Source organism: Acomys minous, assembly GCF_964271855.1.
Source record: "Acomys minous genome assembly, chromosome: 7".
Classification (NCBI taxonomy): Eukaryota; Metazoa; Chordata; class Mammalia; order Rodentia; family Muridae; genus Acomys; species Acomys minous.
In genome coordinates, this window is record NC_140488.1 from 109,267,135 (window position 1) to 109,283,756 (window position 16,622).

The 16,622-nt window shown below is 40.5% G+C and overlaps 1 protein-coding gene across 6 annotated transcripts in view; it reads left to right on the forward strand.

Annotated features, from left to right (window-relative positions):
- Positions 1–16,622, forward strand: part of SYTL5 (synaptotagmin like 5) — a 253,795-nt gene that overhangs the window by 157,886 nt on the left and 79,287 nt on the right. For all 6 annotated transcript variants that reach the window (XM_084790778.1, XM_084790780.1, XM_084790775.1 and 3 more), the window contains 2 exons: positions 1,424–1,558; positions 14,983–15,124. In XM_084790778.1, the coding sequence (XP_084646904.1) occupies positions 1,424–1,558; positions 14,983–15,124 (277 nt within the window). The remainder of the gene's footprint in view (positions 1–1,423; positions 1,559–14,982; positions 15,125–16,622) is intronic.

Below are 16,622 nucleotides of genomic sequence, written 5' to 3' on the forward strand. Positions count from 1 at the left end.
AAAATCTATTTTTTTTTCATTTCCAATTAACTGCGTGAAGCAGTAATGCAATCAGATTTCACAAAGTCCAGTGAATGGGGAAGGGAGCGTGGTTTGGTGACAAGTTGGGGGTGTAAATATAATCTACACACATTGTATGAAGCTGTACAAGAATGTAAAAGATGTGTCATTTACAGGGTAGCTCAATGATATATAACATGTTTAGTAAGAAGAAGAAGAACAATAAAAAATGTAAATAGCATACTCTTTCATTCCTTAGAGTCGTTTGTGTTCCATTAATGAAAAAGGTAGTCACCATGCTAACAGAGCTATGGTCTAAGTTGCCATCTTTGTTAATCCCAGATAATCGTTTCCTTTCTGTGCAAGCTATGCGCAATTCCCTAGTCTCAGCATGTTTGCAAAGAGTCCCAGCCCAGAATATGCCTCTCCCGCTCAGCTGGCTGGTGAGTTTCCAAACTAGACAGTCTTTTTCCTTAGCAGGGCAGAGTCCTGGCTTATCAACAAGTACCATCCTTGCTGGGCATCTAGAGGCACAGGCACCCAAATCCTCAGAACCCCTCAGGTCTGCGTTTATACTGAATACTCATTTATTAATGAAAGAAATAGAAACTGTTATTGTATTATTCACTTTTGGTGCTGGGGAATCAAACCCTGCACTCTGTTCTTCCTAAATACGCTCTCTCTGTGTGGGCCTGGATCCCAAAGTTGCCAAAAGAAGGTGTCAGAACTGGAGTTACACACTGCTCTGAGCCACCATGTGGGCGCTGAGAGTTGAATCTAGGTCCTCCAGGAGAGCAGTTAGTGATCTTAATTGCCAGATCATCTTTCCAGCCCCTCCTTTCCTTTTTTTTTTAAACCCATCAAGTTTAAAGTTTGAGACATTTCAATATTCTTAGATAATGTGGCCTTCTACCTAAGTGTAATTGACTTACTGGGGGCTACGTCTGTCCTTAGAGAAAACCGACTCTGACTCCCACTAGATATCGGCAACTTCTCTGTGAGCATGTGTAGGATTTAGTGCCGACGTCCCTCACCACATCGGGAATTTGTCTGACTTTGGCCTGCACATGAGTTTTTATGCTGTCACAACCACTGTGGGCTCACCTACGCAACGGTTCTCCTGTGCCCAGAAGATATTATTTCCTTGTAGCTGTCCAGCACCTCTAACTCTCACTCTCTTTCTGTCCCTGCTTCTGAAATGATTCCTGAGCTTTGGGAGGAGTGGCGCGGTGTCTGTTCCTTTCAGGGTTCTGTATTCAGAAGTCTCATCTTTTCGGTGCTTTTCCCAGTTGTGTGGCTGTGTTAATCCCCATCTACTGCAAGTAGAAGGTTCTCTGATGGGGGTTGACAGATGCATTAGTCTATGGGTATTATGAAGGAAACTTTTCTTATTTTGCTCTTGAATTCCTATGTTTATTTTCAGTTTTCTCCTTAGCAAGTTCAGATCGGCAACCAGAGGAGAAATCAGAACTCAAAAACCTGGAAGTGGGAGGAGCTATAGCTTGGACCTAGACGGCCAAAATCATCAAAGTTTCAAGTCAGCCCCTGGTTCAGACAGGTAAGAGATATAACAAACTGGGCAACAGGACAGTCGGGGAATTAGATTGATGACTTCCTACCCACATAGGGAGTCTCTATATTTGTAAAGGCTTGGCAAACAAAGAATGCCTAACATACGCTACAAAAAGGCAAGAAGATCTTTTTCAGTTGTTATAAGAAACCTTTCCTCTCCATGTACCAATGTTAGAATCATTTCTGTCATTTGAAGGGATGGAACCAAATGTTTTGGGAGTTAGGGCTATAGTTCAAATAGAGATGTATGTGGCAGATAAATCTTCAATTGATTTCTTTATCTTTTTCTTTTTCAATGTCTAAAACACAACATAAAAATCTCTAAGTGTCATGCCCATTCCTCGCAGTTTTCAAAAACAGATTAATAATTTCACCGTGTGTGCTGCCCCAGAGAATTGTCTTTGTAATTCCATTTATTTCTTGTTTTACTGCCTCTGATTTCCAGATGGGTCAAGCAAGGCTCTCTTGTGTATAGTGTCATCTCTTGTCAGGAGAATCCAAAGAAATGGAGAGGATAGCCAAGAGCATAGTCACTTCTAATCAGCTTTGATTGTCTATCTTGTTTGGCACAATTCAGGCCTAATTTTCCATCTGCCTTATTACTATCAAAGTTACAAGTAAGAAAATGTATCTGCTCTCATGATACACTGTACTATCTACATGTTAACTCCATTTAGGGGTTGGTTGCTCAGGCTGCAGGAGTCCTGCTACTATTTCCATTGCTTTTTCTTTAGGTTCTACAAGGAGAATTTTCTTTTTCTCATAACACTGTCTGTTTATTTCTAACTATGGCACTGAATATGGATCCCAACAGCTCATATACTGTAATCTAGTATATAGATCAGAACTTTCCCACAGACGAGACATTCTTTCGATGGTATTTTTATTAATGTCATGATAACTGTTCCTGCTGGTTTTATTTTTAGCTCTAGGATTCCTCTACATGTCACTTTACATAAGACTATAGGGAAAATGTGTATAATAACGAGATGATCGATCCACTATTAGAGGATCTGTATTGTGTACAGAATTCTTCAAACATCCAAGAATGCAGGTATATTCCCTGTGTGATTAAGACGTAAGCAAAGCATCTTTTCCTTCTTGCTTCCTTGGCTCTGAGTAGGTTAGTGACAGTCTCTTCTCAGCCTCTTTGGAACCCTGTGATGGAGCCATTTTGTTTTATTTTTTACTAATATATTTAGTTTTTATTATTATGTACATGGTGTTGTACTGCATACATTTCCACACACTGGTGCTTATCTGGTACCTGTGTAGACTAGAATAGGGCATTGGATTCCTTGGGACTGGAGTTACAGAGATCAGTGAGCTGCCATATGGACACAGGAAATCAAACCCAGGTCCTCTGGAAGAGTAGCCAGTGTTTTTAGCCCCTGAACCATCTCTCCAGAACCATGATATGGTTTTACACTTCAGGCTAACACTTTAACACGGGCAGTGTATAAGAAGAGGAAAGAATGGATTCCTTGTTTAAAGTAAACAGAGGATCCCAGGCCCATCAAGCAAAATTAGATCTTGCAATTTTGAATTTTACTAACCCATCAAGAATGAGAGGCTTTCTCCCCATGATCAAGGTGTTTATACTGTTATTCCAAAATCACTCCGGCTGGGTTTGTGCCTTTTGTCTTCTCTGTTGCTAGGCATGAATAATTGTAAAGCAGAAATGCCATATGGTCATGTTTCATCAAATGTTGCTGTTTTGACACAAGATTTTCTTATAATTATAAACTGGAAGACAGACTGTAAATAGACTTTAAACATATTTGTATTTATTCTTTGGAAAATTCATACATGCAAACATTCCATTTTTATTGTATTCATTCCCTATGCTCCCTCCAACCTCTCCCACATGCCTCCTTCAAGTCTGCAAAAAAGACTATCTTTTTGTCCAACATAATATTTTTATTGATTCTTTGATGATTTTACAACATATATTTGCTTCTTAGTCCTTTCCTGTTTAGCCCCCACCCTTGAGACCCTCTCCCCCCAGCAAAAAAAAAATGTCCAGTTTGTGTTATCTATGTGCCCACTGGGGCATGGTCAAAGTCTCAGTGGCCTGCTTCCTAAATAGAGCTGAGTCATCCCCTTCCAGCATCCCTGCTGGAAGCCATCTATTGTGGAAGACAACACCCCAGCATCCAATTACAGTTTTCTTTTAAATTGTGAATACCTCAAATGGTTTGTAGACAATCCAAATAGTGTCATGAGAGTTGTTTGGCTTTAGCATGTCCAGATCAATGCTTTCCTATTAAGAAAAGGAAAATGCTCAAGAGATTCATAGGGCAAAGCCTCCTTTCCCTGGAACATGTATTGATTTTGGTGATGACTCATTAATGGATTGCCATAATGAGCGTCATTCCATTGGTCCAAGTGATTCCTTAAAAAATGAAGGTGGGAGAGCTATTTTTCTAAACTATCATCTGAAATGAGATGCCCATCTCTTTCATCTACGACCTAACCCAGCTTAGCATTTATTCTTCCTTTTTCTTGAAAGAACATATTTCTTCATGGTTCATTGGTCTTTTCCTGGAGCAGCTGGGCTAAGACTTTTTTTTTTTAAACTCACATCATTATATGAGTGGAAATGATGTTTCATCAAATGCCTAAGTGGTTTCTTTCTTTTCGGTAGTTTCAAAGCTGGAGAGATATGAACAAGACAGGAAAGGCATAGCAGTCTTTCAGGAAAGCATGACAAATGGCCGTTCCCTTGTTGCTAGGGAATGGACACATAAAGCAAAGGACAGTTTTAAAAGGTTGCAAACGGTAGTTAATAAATGGGATGGTACTCATGGCAGCTATTCCAAATTCCTTCTAAGCTCCAGGGAGTGGTTGCTGTGCTCTAACAGACACAGATCTCCAGACGAGGACTCATGCAAGTGATTTATCATCCAAATGGCTTAAATTTTAAAAATGTATTTTATCTGTTTGTGGGTTTGCCTGAATGTATTTCTGTGCACCACAAGTGTGTCTGGTGCCCATAGAGGCCAGAAGGCGGCATCAGATCCTATGAAACTGGAGTTACCAACAGTTTTGAGCTGCCATGTGGGTCCTAGGAGATGAACATAGGTCCTCTGGGAGAGCAGCCGGTGCTCTTAACCACTTGAGCCTTCTCTCTAGCATCTTAGCAAACTGATTTTGAGAAAAATTGAAAAGGTAGTAGGAGGGACAAAACAGAGAAAGGAAAAGCTAGGTAATAATGTAGCCCAGGTAAGGACTGAGTCTGAGGATCCAGACGCAGCCTTAGGAGTACAAATTATGGCATGCCCCTTTGCATTTGGAGGAGCCAGGCCATTTTACTCTGATCCAAGTCAGTTACTGACTATGGATTCCTCTGTGCAGGGTTTTCTTGCTTAACAAATGAAGATAAAGGGTATCCAGATAAATATGAATTTAGCATAAATAGCATTTTTAGTACATGTATACACAGTGAGATATTTAGACAATTCCAATTCTTAATAAAGTTTATATGAAATTCAAATTCAACTAGGAATTGTATATTTTATCAAAGTATTCTACCATGTGGTTGAGAGGGAGAAAGATTCCAAGGCATTTCTAGGCCTGTAGCTGCAGCAGCAATGGGCAAATATTAGTGGCACAAAGTGCAAAACACCATCAGAAAGGCCCTTAGAAACTATGGAGAGTTATATAGAACTAGTAATAGGGTATGAGGGCTTAGGTGGGGTGCCAGCAGTGTCCCCTTAACAGTGTATGAAAATCAGAGAACACTGAGCCTGAAATGTGCTGGTTAGTAGGAGTGGGTGCAGTGGGGAAGCTGTATTTCTAGACAGCATTTCTTTCATAGTACTGGAAGGTACGGTAAGCATTTTACCGTGAGCCCTTGCACACTATCATGCCCACTCTCTTTGTCGTTTTTTCTTTCCTCTTTGATCCCCTTACACACACACTAAAATTATTCTTTTATGAGGCTAGCGTTACCTTCTCGCCAGCAAGAATGACGCTGCACACACAAACAGGATCCTTCTGCAGTAAAGCTTTAATGCATCTTGAGAGGGAGAGCATAAGCTTACAACAAGTAAAATGGAGACCCCAAACAGCAGAAACCCATCCCTTATATAGCTTCTTTCCCAACTGTCAACTGTCCAGCTACCGGCTCTTCCAACCCCCTCGGAAGCTCCGCCTAGGATGTGTCAGTCCCTGATTGGCTGTTGCTCATCGGGCGAGATGACGCCACGGGAGAGGCAGAGCACAACAAGTGGAAAATCCCTTTGCACATGCACAGATTAGTTGTATTAGCATGGGACACAGGATGTCAGCGCCATCTTATAATGGCGAATGTGAGCGCGGCTTCTCACATCTCCCCCTTTTATTATTATTAAGAAGCAATAAGACACCCAACAGGGAGAGTGGAGACAGAGGTCAAATCCCCAAACAAAATATCAGGCCTGCATACACAACTCTCCCCTAAGCTCTTCACCCGGAGAGGTCATAGCCTGGCCCTGTGCCGTTTTTTCTGGGGGAAGGACACTGGGGCACGCAACCTTCATGCAAGATGACATGCCTCCCTAGAATTAGCTCATATATGCCGCAGAGCCATTCTACTGCAATGCTTCGCTATGCAACTCTCCAGGGCTGCTGAAGCTTACTCACTCTACCTCGTGCAATGAGATGAGACTCTGAGGGTGCAAGAGCTGAGCAGCCAGCGACTTATTGCTTCAGCATGGTTAACCATATATCAGGGGAGGTCCCAGATTCTAAAGCAGCAAGTGCTTGGGTGATAACCACCTTGTCTCTTTTTGTTTGAGCCCTGAGTTTACAGACCAACCATAGGGTCAACACTAATCCACAGCAGATTACAGCTCCAAACAATCCAACCCCAACCCATTCTTTAAAGAAGGAGAAGGCTGAGGATATCCACGACAAGAATCCCTCAGTAAGTGACAGATCCAGCCGTGTGGAATTGACTTGAATGATAGCAGTCCGCAATTCTCTTAAGGTCTGTTCAAACTCCGCTGTCCAATTCTGTAAAATAAACTGAAAGAGACTCTTTGACAGATTAGCTGCTATAGTACGAATCTTTTCCGGCCAGAAGGAAAATCCAGACTGCAGTTCGTAGGTGGGAGGAGCAGTGGGTGCCACCCTGCGAGATGAATTGAGGGAGGGTTTTTTATTACCCTCTCGTTCATCTAGGTGGTATCTCTCCTCCTCATACCTGACTGCCTCTTCCTCTAATTCGGCTTCTTCCTCCGAATCAGGAGTCTCATTGTCAGAGATATTAGAGCTTGTAGAGCTATCAATATTCAATGCCTCAAGATCCTTTAAAGGATAAAACCTACTAGGTCCTGAGGGGGGTTGCACTCCTTTTACAGGAGGGTCCTGAGCCTTTTTCTTTTTATGGGCATCCTTTTTCCTGCGCGCACCCAACCTCTCACTACGTTCGGTTTCTGACATGCTATCCTGAACTTCTTCTTGGGTGACCTGTCCTTCATCTACTGCCCTCTTGAAACAAATGAACAAGAGAAGGGCAATTACAGCAGTAAATATTACAGTTAGAATCAGCCCAAAAATTTCAGAAACACGCATACCTCTCCGAACTTACCAACCCTGCAGTTCTGAATCCTCCCTGTAGTCAGGGGGTCTCCAAAGGTGCTGACGATGGTGTGGTCTTCCCGGGTTTCGGCACCAGATGTGGCTAGCGTTACCGTCTCGCCAGCAAGAACGACGCTGCACACACAAACAGGATCCTTCTGCAGTAAAGCTTTAATGCATCTTGAGAGGGAGAGCATAAGCTTACAACAAGTAAAATGGAGACCCCAAACAGCAGAAACCCATCCCTTATATAGCTTCTTTCCCAACTGTCAACTGTCCAGCTACCGGCTCTTCCAACCCCCTCGGAAGCTCCGCCTAGGATGTGTCAGTCCCTGATTGGCTGTTGCTCATCGGGCGAGATGACGCCACGGGAGAGGCAGAGCACAACAAGTGGAAAATCCCTTTGCACATGCACAGATTAGTTGTATTAGCATGGGACACAGGATGTCAGCGCCATCTTATAATGGCGAATGTGAGCGCGGCTTCTCACACTTTTACTTTTAATTGCTCTCCACAATCAGCCCCAGGACTGATTGTCACACTGTCTATGAAATTTCACATGCTGCTTTGCTTGGCTCCTGCCCCAAATCAGAGATCACACCATTAAATTCAGCCTTTAGCTAACTTCATCCTCATCCAAAGTGCCACTTTTCTAGTTTTCATGGTCCCCTAGAAATAGAGCTTATTTGGTACCTTCATGATTTAAAAACACTGTCTTTCCATATGTATATCATTGGAGGAAAATAAGTATATTAAATTCATATTATGATTTAATCTTGCCTCTGCTTTCATTAGAAGTGACATTATTCTCACGTCCTGAGAAGGTTTCCTATTTTCCTCCTTGCAATTGAGATGTCAGTAGACAGCTTCCCCTCCGTGGTAGTATTCTATAGCAAGGTGGGAGGGTTCTAGCTTGGAGTTGTGATCACATACATAGTCAACACTGCTTTGTCCCCCAACCCCTTACTTTAGATGAAACACTATAGTTTGCTTAGCAAACTTCTTACAAAAAAAACAAGCTTTAAAAATTGTTTTTACATATATTGTATCTCTAAAAACATGTGAATTTTAGTCTATGAATTTACATGTGAGTGTGGTGGATAGAGCGCCTGAGTTTCACACTGATATTTCACTTTTAAAACTGTCAGAAAACTGTGGTACATGCTTGCAGTATACTAGCACATTGGGGAAGGACTGAGATGGGTTTATACCTGAGGAACCATAGCAAGCAAGCCAGGCTAGCCTACTTGGTGAAGTCAGTGTCACTGAGAGACTCTGTGTCAAAAGACAGGTATATGATACCTGAAAACTGACACTCAAGATTGCGTGCTGACCTACGTAAAACAGACACGACTCACAACACACATTCAAAACTCTCTCTCTCTCTCTCTCTCTCTCTCTCTCTCTCTCTCTCTCTCTCTCTCTCTCTCTCTGTGTGTGTGTGTGTGTCTATGCGTGAGTGTGTGTATGTGTTTAAGTGTGTATGTGTGCATGTGCATCCATGAGTACATGTGCACATGTGTATGAGTGTGCATGTGTGTGTGTGCACGTGCGCGCATGCATGCATGCATACGTATGTGTGTGTGTGTGATAGTTTTGAGGCACAGAAGAATTGCCTTCTGTAGGAAAGTTAGCTTCAGCTGTTTTCCATGCTTTTGTTTTCATTTGTCCACCTCTACTAATATCTATTCTTCGTTTTCCCTTTTATTGAAAATAGATTCTTCTCTCACATAATGTACCCTGATTATGGTTTCTCCTTCCTCTACTCCTCCAAGCCCGTCCCCACTTCCCCTCCCTTCTGGAGTCACTCCTTTCTGTCTCTCATTAGAAAAAAACAGGCTTCTAAGAGATACCAACCGAACATGAAAAACAAAATGTGATAAGAGAAAACAAAAACTATCACTTCAGAGTTGACAAGACAAACTAACACAAGCGAAAGAGCCCGGGAGAAGCCACAGGAATCATAGACCCACTCATTTGTTCACTCAGGAACCTCACAAAACCCCTAAACTAGAAGTTATAATATAAACGCAGAGGACCTGGTGCAGACCCATGCAGGCCCTGTGCATGCTGCTTCAGTCTCTCTGAGTTCATATGAGTTTTGTTCATGCTGATTTAGAGGGTCTTGTTTTCTTAGTGTCCTCCATTCTCTATGACTATTATACTATTTACACCTCTTCTTCCATGGGTTTCCCTGAACTCTGAGGGGAGAGATTTGAGGGACACATCCCATTCAGGGCAGAGTGTTCCAAGACCTTTCTCTCTGCATAGTGTCCAACTGTGGGTCTCTGTATTTGTTCCCATCTACTTCAGGAGGAAGCCTCTCTGATGAATAGCTGAGTAAAGCACTGTTCTCCGAGTATATCATTAGAGGTCATTTCATCACTGTTTTATTTATTTTTTCATGCCAAGGCGGTTATATTTTTCTTTTTTAAAATTAATTTCTTTTTTACATATACATTTATATTATTACACATATATACAATAAACTACCTTCAGCAAGAAGAACCAGAAACAATCCAGAATTATATAAATGTTACATTCGTAGTGTTTTGGCTATTTGTATGTGGCAGCCTTGAAGAAAACATCTTTCATATCTCAGTGCATCTACAATTCTGAATGTAAATCAATATCTACCCTAGCTCATCATTATCAACTTAAAACATCTATCTAGACCTAAAAACCCCTAAACAACTAAGCTTAATTGTAAAACTAAACTATCTGGTCTTCAACCCCAGCAGAGACTTGAGAAGGAATAAAATTAATTACCTGAGTAAACAGGAAGTGCAGGTTAGTAGCTTCCCAAATGAGAAGATGACAGAGACAGCTTTCTACCTGAACAGTCACCCAGCACTCTTTGTAACATTGAAGCATCATCTTCAGCCTTCTGGCCCAGTATATCTGATGACATTTGTGAGGTGGGTATTATTTGGTTTTGCCCTAGGTTCCTGGGTTGTGTAGTCTCTGGTCCTTGGACACCCAAGTAACATCAGGGAGATTTCCATTTGTGGAGTGGACCTTAAGTCAAATCAATTATTATTTGGTTATTATATTAGTTTTGTGCCACCATTGCCCTAGCATCCAGGTCTACAAATCCTTATTTTTGTATTTTCACCTCTTTTGGGTAAGTAGATCACTCTCTATTAGAAGCAAGGACTGGGCAACCAAAGCCACAAACTGTCATAAACAGCCTAAAGCAGTATTATCAGACAATTGAGGGCTTAAGAAAACAGGATCTTGATGTAATAAAGAGAGGATAATGATGGAGCAGAGAAATATGGATTCATCCCATTCATATACTTTACCAGCAGGAGACAACTGAGGTCTAGAGTCCCACAAATATTCTGTAGCTAGAAATTTGTAGTTATAACCCGTCTACAACTTATGCCTTTGGAATATGTTGGCCTCTCCAAATAGTTTGATTTTTTAAGTGTAGACAAGCATATCTGTGTTTTTATATATTTCTGTGAATGGGTATACATATTCAAGCTAACATGTTTAGCTTTATGGCCCACAAGCTCTCCATCTCAACCTCTCAATTCTCCTGTTGGAGAAAGAAAGCAGCACAGACAATACATAAATGAAAGGGTATGCCTGCTTTCTAACGCCATTTCATTTATTGCTATTTTAAATATGAATTTCATATACTATTTATGTATCACATTTTTCTTCTTTTGTTTTATCACCAATCTAAAAATGAGAAATTACTCGTAGCTTGCTAGCCATGAAAATATTATATGAGAATACTGCAATCCACAGACCCTTTTGCTGAACCTTAGTATCTCACAGTCACTCACTTAACCAGGAAATACAGCTTCATTTATCACAGTCACCATGTGGGCAGCTCAGCACTTTCCATGTGAGCACTATGATAAATAGGAAGTGTGGGAAGGGTGAATGCAGGTGGACACCTGTCTGAGATCAATGAACTTACTGAGCAGTTTAGCACACGGTTTTCCAGGGTTTTTTTTTTGTGTATAAGAATCAGCCAGGCAGTTTTACAATATACTTGTTTGTAGATTACATGCTCAGAGTATCCAGTCTGGTGTTTCAGATGTGCCAAAAGGTGTCAAGTTTTATCTCACATAAGACAGTTTAAAGAGGTAGCATTTGGGGTCATCAAAGACTGGGAGAGAGTATTGAGTTTTACCTTTCCTTCTTTTCTTTTTATATTTTTGATATTTCTTTCTCATTTATCAGACTTATCTCACTTACAACTATGAATTCTTTTTCTCGTCTTTTCTATATATTCATTTCACAGTTAAAATAACTAAAAGAAGATAAAGACGCTTCTAAGGCCCAGAAAGAATATCATGCATACTTTGTGTGGTACCATACAGTATGACTTTGTCTCAGTGTTAGTGACTCTTACATTAATGGTGTCTTCTGGACACACTCACTTAATGAGGTAGTGCAGGCTCAACCTTATCAGCCATTCTAGAAAGGGTAGGTCTTGGAAAATGATTTCCTAGATAGCACTCCTGGGAGAGCATTATAGAAACCAGAAAGGCAGTGCATTAAATTATAGTATTTATCCTATTCTTAGATCCTCTACAGAGAACTCTAGCAGGCATCATCAATATTTAGAGACATTGTGGAATTAGGGAGAACAAAGGTTTCAAGGTCTATTTCATAAGCTAAAAGAGACGAGACTCTTCTAATCCAGAGAAAGTGTCTCTCAGTAACCCAATATAACTAAGTTCCACAGACCCTGGCAAATGTAGATCCCTCTTGCCAGTTTCCCCTTAGCCAAGTTAGCCTGAACATTTGTTGCCACTGGTCTCTAATACATATTTAAATCATGGCAACATGATATCAGAATCAAAATTTGAGCTTTCTTAATTGGCTTTCAAACTTCTCTACATTTGACACAGATGCTATCATCCTCTTTCCATTTAAGTGGCAAAGGGCCATCTATTTATGTCATATTTTAAGTAACATCTAAAACATTTGGCACCTAAGTATTTAAAATTCTGGGTCTCTTTAGATGAAACCTTTTCTGAGTTTAATCAATCAAAAGGAAATATTTTAAGACAAGTAAATGTCAGGGACAAATGTGAAAGTTTATGTCATTTCTGAGCTAATGCTGTTGGCAACAATAATTTCCAGTAGCTGACTTAGGATCACAAGAATATTTTCCCTTATTACAGGTTAGCCTGGTAAATGTCATCATTCTGATTAGCTAAGTGCCAGAGCGTCTGCAATGAATAGGACTTTTTCTTTCATCCCTGTTGAAATCACGATGGGAAAATTTGTCAAAATCACTTAGATCTGGGAAGACCTTCAACACAGATCAAAGCAGAGTGTTCACATGAATCCTTTTGGTTGCAAGTTCTTGACCTCTCTTTGCAAGTCTCACCAGTAGACATTTTTAAAGGAACTTTCCCCTGCTAAAACAATAGGGAGAGCTGTTTCTAGGCTAGTATTGTCCTGAAGATCATATTTGTGGTCATGACATGTTCTTGGGTAGAGAACAGATCTCTTCCTAAACTAAGTAGGATTTCTGAGATGAACGGAAGCATGTGGGAAAGTATGAATGTGCGTAGCTGTTGTTAACGTGCAATGTCTGCTGTGGGTAGTTGTTCTCCAAACTTAGACTTCTAAATTACTTCAAGTAAATAAAACAGAAAACACATTATTTTGTCAAAATCAACAAACACAGTCATAAAGGACTCTGAGCTTTGTCCATAGCACTGTAATTGAGGGTTATCCCTAGAAAAAGGAGGCCAGAGATGCTACATGCTATCAAAGGGATGCTACATAGTTTTCTCAAACTTCTCTTAGTCAAATGTCCATAAGCTAACTTGAAGTTGGCTGTTCTTTGGTCCTTTCCTTGCTTCTACATTCTATTAATGCAGAATTCTGCTTGGGATGAATTGCTGTTAATGAGATATGTGATATCAACATGAAAAAGCAAAAATCAGCCCAGTGTTTGAGTAGATGTACAATACTGTGTTTAATCCCTTCTTTGGGTATTAACTTTGTGACAGCATGGTTATGCAGTAATGTATGTATTGAAATAGCTCTTTTATTGATTTTTATTTTGGTTAGCAGACAAGGTAATAGAGTTCACTGTGAATTTTTCATCCATTGTATGTCATCACACATTATCTTTATTTGCTTCCCAGTGCCCTCTCCCTTCCCCCTTTTGACTTGTTCCAAGACAAGAAGGGAAAAAAACCAGGCAGAAAGAGAAAGAATGAGTGTTCTCTCTCCCTTCTTTTTATTTTATGATAAGATGTCACTTAAGGAGTCCGGGCTAGCTTCAGACTTATGATTTCCCAACCTCAGCCCCTGGAGGACTGGGAGGACTGGTAGGGAGCGTTATGCCCTGGTCTTATTTAACATCTGTAAGACTCACTTTACTCATCATTAAAATAGAAATTATATTTCAGTGATGTTTAGGAAAAGGAAATTGATGAACAGTGAATATATAGTGAATACTGCTACTGTGTTCATTGGGGCTGATGATTCGTTTGCTTTGGTGACTTCTCTGTTGCCCAGCCAGAAAGATATTCAGGAGTCATGGTTGGCAGCTACAGTGGTCATTGCCTGCTCCCTCTTATGCCAGATTTATTTTCTGGTAATAATGTATGGATCTTCAAACATTGTTACAATTCTTTCTTTGCCCAGTGTACTAGCACACATCTCTAATATCAGCCCTTATGAGAGGCAGAGGCAGACAGATCTCTGTGAATTCTAAGCCAACCACAACTAAACAGTGAGACCCCCTTCTCAAAGAATAAAACAGAAAACGAAATTCTTTCCTTATTCCATTAGTGGTTCGCTTTAGTTGGATCAACTTTAAACCCTAATCACTCTTAGTTGCTGGTATGCCCCATCAATTATATGCTTACTAATATAGTTTACAAAAATAATTAAAAAACACAAATGTCAAAAAGTTTTGCTTACTGGCCTATTTTGGACTTTCTGGGAATAAGGAATAAAATAAGAACGAATTTTTAAAATTTTGTTTACTCATTCGTTACATCCTGATTGCAGTTTTCCCTTCGTCCCCTCTTCCTAGTCCCATCCCACCCTTATCTCCCAGATGCGCTCCTCCTCCATTTCTCCTCAGAAAAAAAGCAGGCCTCCGAGGGACTAATATTTCTTTTGAATTCTAATTCATCTGAACTGTATATTCATTGGTGATGCTCCACTGAATCAGAACCCTGTGATCACCTCCTGAGCAGGAATTGCTATTCTCATCACTGAATGGAATCAAATCATTTTCTCAAACATGAAAGTGATTTGAGCCCATTTACCCAGTGCCACTATTTTATAGCATACTTGTTATTCACCATGAGTCAGACTGAGAAATGAACTATAATTTCTAAGCATTGATTAAGTAAAACTGAATGACTCTGCACCAAGGAAGATACTGGAGATAACATGGAAGGCCACAGGTGATAGGAATACCTTCAAGACTGTCAAAAGCATAGGAACTAAGATGCCAAACAACACACATGGCTACATGGGTAAAGAATGGAAAAGAGGTGGGGACAAGGGATGCAAATGACTTACACATGCATGTAGTTTTGGTCAGTTTAGAGATATGGGGTGGCTTGGCATCCTGATGAAAACTGGGGTATAAAATTAGACAGGTAAGAGGAAGGTTATAAAAGACAGTGGAGCTAGACAAGTCAGGATGTGGGGCATGGAGGCCTAGTGAACTCTTGCAGGTATTTGAGGAAGGTATCATGAAATCTGCTGAGAGGCTCCAGTGTGGCCCTAGTGAACTTGGTGAAATTCACATTCGTCATCAATTTCCTCATAAGCCTTCCCTGGCCTGAGCCTTCCATGGCTGTCTGTCAAAGTTAGAGTGTGCTTTATCCTATCATTTAGGGGAAGTACCACTTCATCAGATGTCATTGACCAGGAGGCTGGACGAAGAGCATCAAAAAGCAGCTACAACAATGGGGGAATCCCAGGCGCTCAGAGGTCACCGGCCCCAAGTGTTCGCAGTGTGACGTCCGTCAGCAGTAGAGTAAGTATACTACTGTAAAGAGACACATAGTCTCTGGGACTGGGCTTTATTAGTATCCATGACTGGGTTTGGGTTCTCCTTATGTCAGGGCATGTTGTTTATGCTATTGAGTGGAATGTAGCCTTAGCTTTGGCCCAGAAACCTGCAGTGGAAAAGAAAAAGCAAACTAGAGTTTAAAGGTGGAGTCATACGAGGGGTCTTTAAATAGCCACATGATTTAATCAAATGTAATGAGTTCATTGGAGGTTCTGACTTTCATCCTTCACGTTACTTTTCAGAGGACATATTTAAAAATTAACTGTACTGTTTCCTAAGTTGATTGGTATTCTACAGGAAAAGTGGAACCTTGAAGTCATTTTGTAATTTTCTATGCAGATGTTAAAATGAGAGGTCAGATGCATAATGAAGGCTTAAATTGTTATTATATATGTGTGTGCGTATATATATATATATATATATATATATATATATATATATATATATGGAAAATCTTTTGTATCACATTTTTTTCTTTTAAGAAAGAAAAAGCACCAAATATTTTGGAGTAACATATTGTTTTATCAATTATTCTTTCGGAAGTCATTCTTGGAATAAGTTACCATGTATTAAACTTTTTGTTAAGCAAGAAATTCAATATTGCTGAAATCTCTCTTTGAGAAATCTTTATATATGAGCTTTAATACTTTGAATTGGCCATAATTTAGTGAAGTGAAAGCTCCTGAAAGACCCTGGACAAGAAAAGATTTAAAATAAGTGAAAGAATTAACCATGCAAATGTTTCGGCAAAGTGTCCGCCAGACAGACAAAAGCAATCTCTCAAAGAAACAAGCAAGAAGGCTACTCCATCCTTGATGGTCAGGTCCCTGGCTCATATAGTTTGTGAAATATCTGTACATTGCATGAGAAACTGGCAGCATAAAGAACCCGAAGTGAAAGCATGTCCAATTTGCTAAAGGAAGACCAAAAAGGCCAGTGTACTGCTGTTAGTAGTAGAGAAAAGAGCACAAGTACTCACACATGAATTCAGAGAAGCCATGAGTCAGCGAAGCCCTTGACAACTGCTGGATAGGCTTCACTATTTAGTGTGGTTAAGTTGGGGGGGGGCAGGGTAGGGGCTAGTTGGGCATGGTGGCTCATGCCTTTAATCCCAGCACTCTGGAGACAGAGGCAGGCAGATCTCTATGAGTTCGAGGCCAGCCTGGTCTACAAAGTGAGTCCAGGACAGCCAGGGCTACACAGAGAAACCCTGTCTCGAAAAACAACAACAAAAAGAGAGAAAGAAAGAAAGAAAGAAAAAAGGAAAAAAGAAAGAAAGCGAGAAAAGAAAAAGATAAGTGTGGCTGTAGGATTCAGGTAGCAGAGCAATAAAGTTTAGCATCTGTTTAGGCAGGATCTTGGGAGCCAGCTGCTGCAGCTGAGGGAATAAGTAAAGCTTGGAGAACATTTAGGAAGCTTCTGCCATATTGCAGCCATGAAAGGGGGCTTGGAAACAGGGACA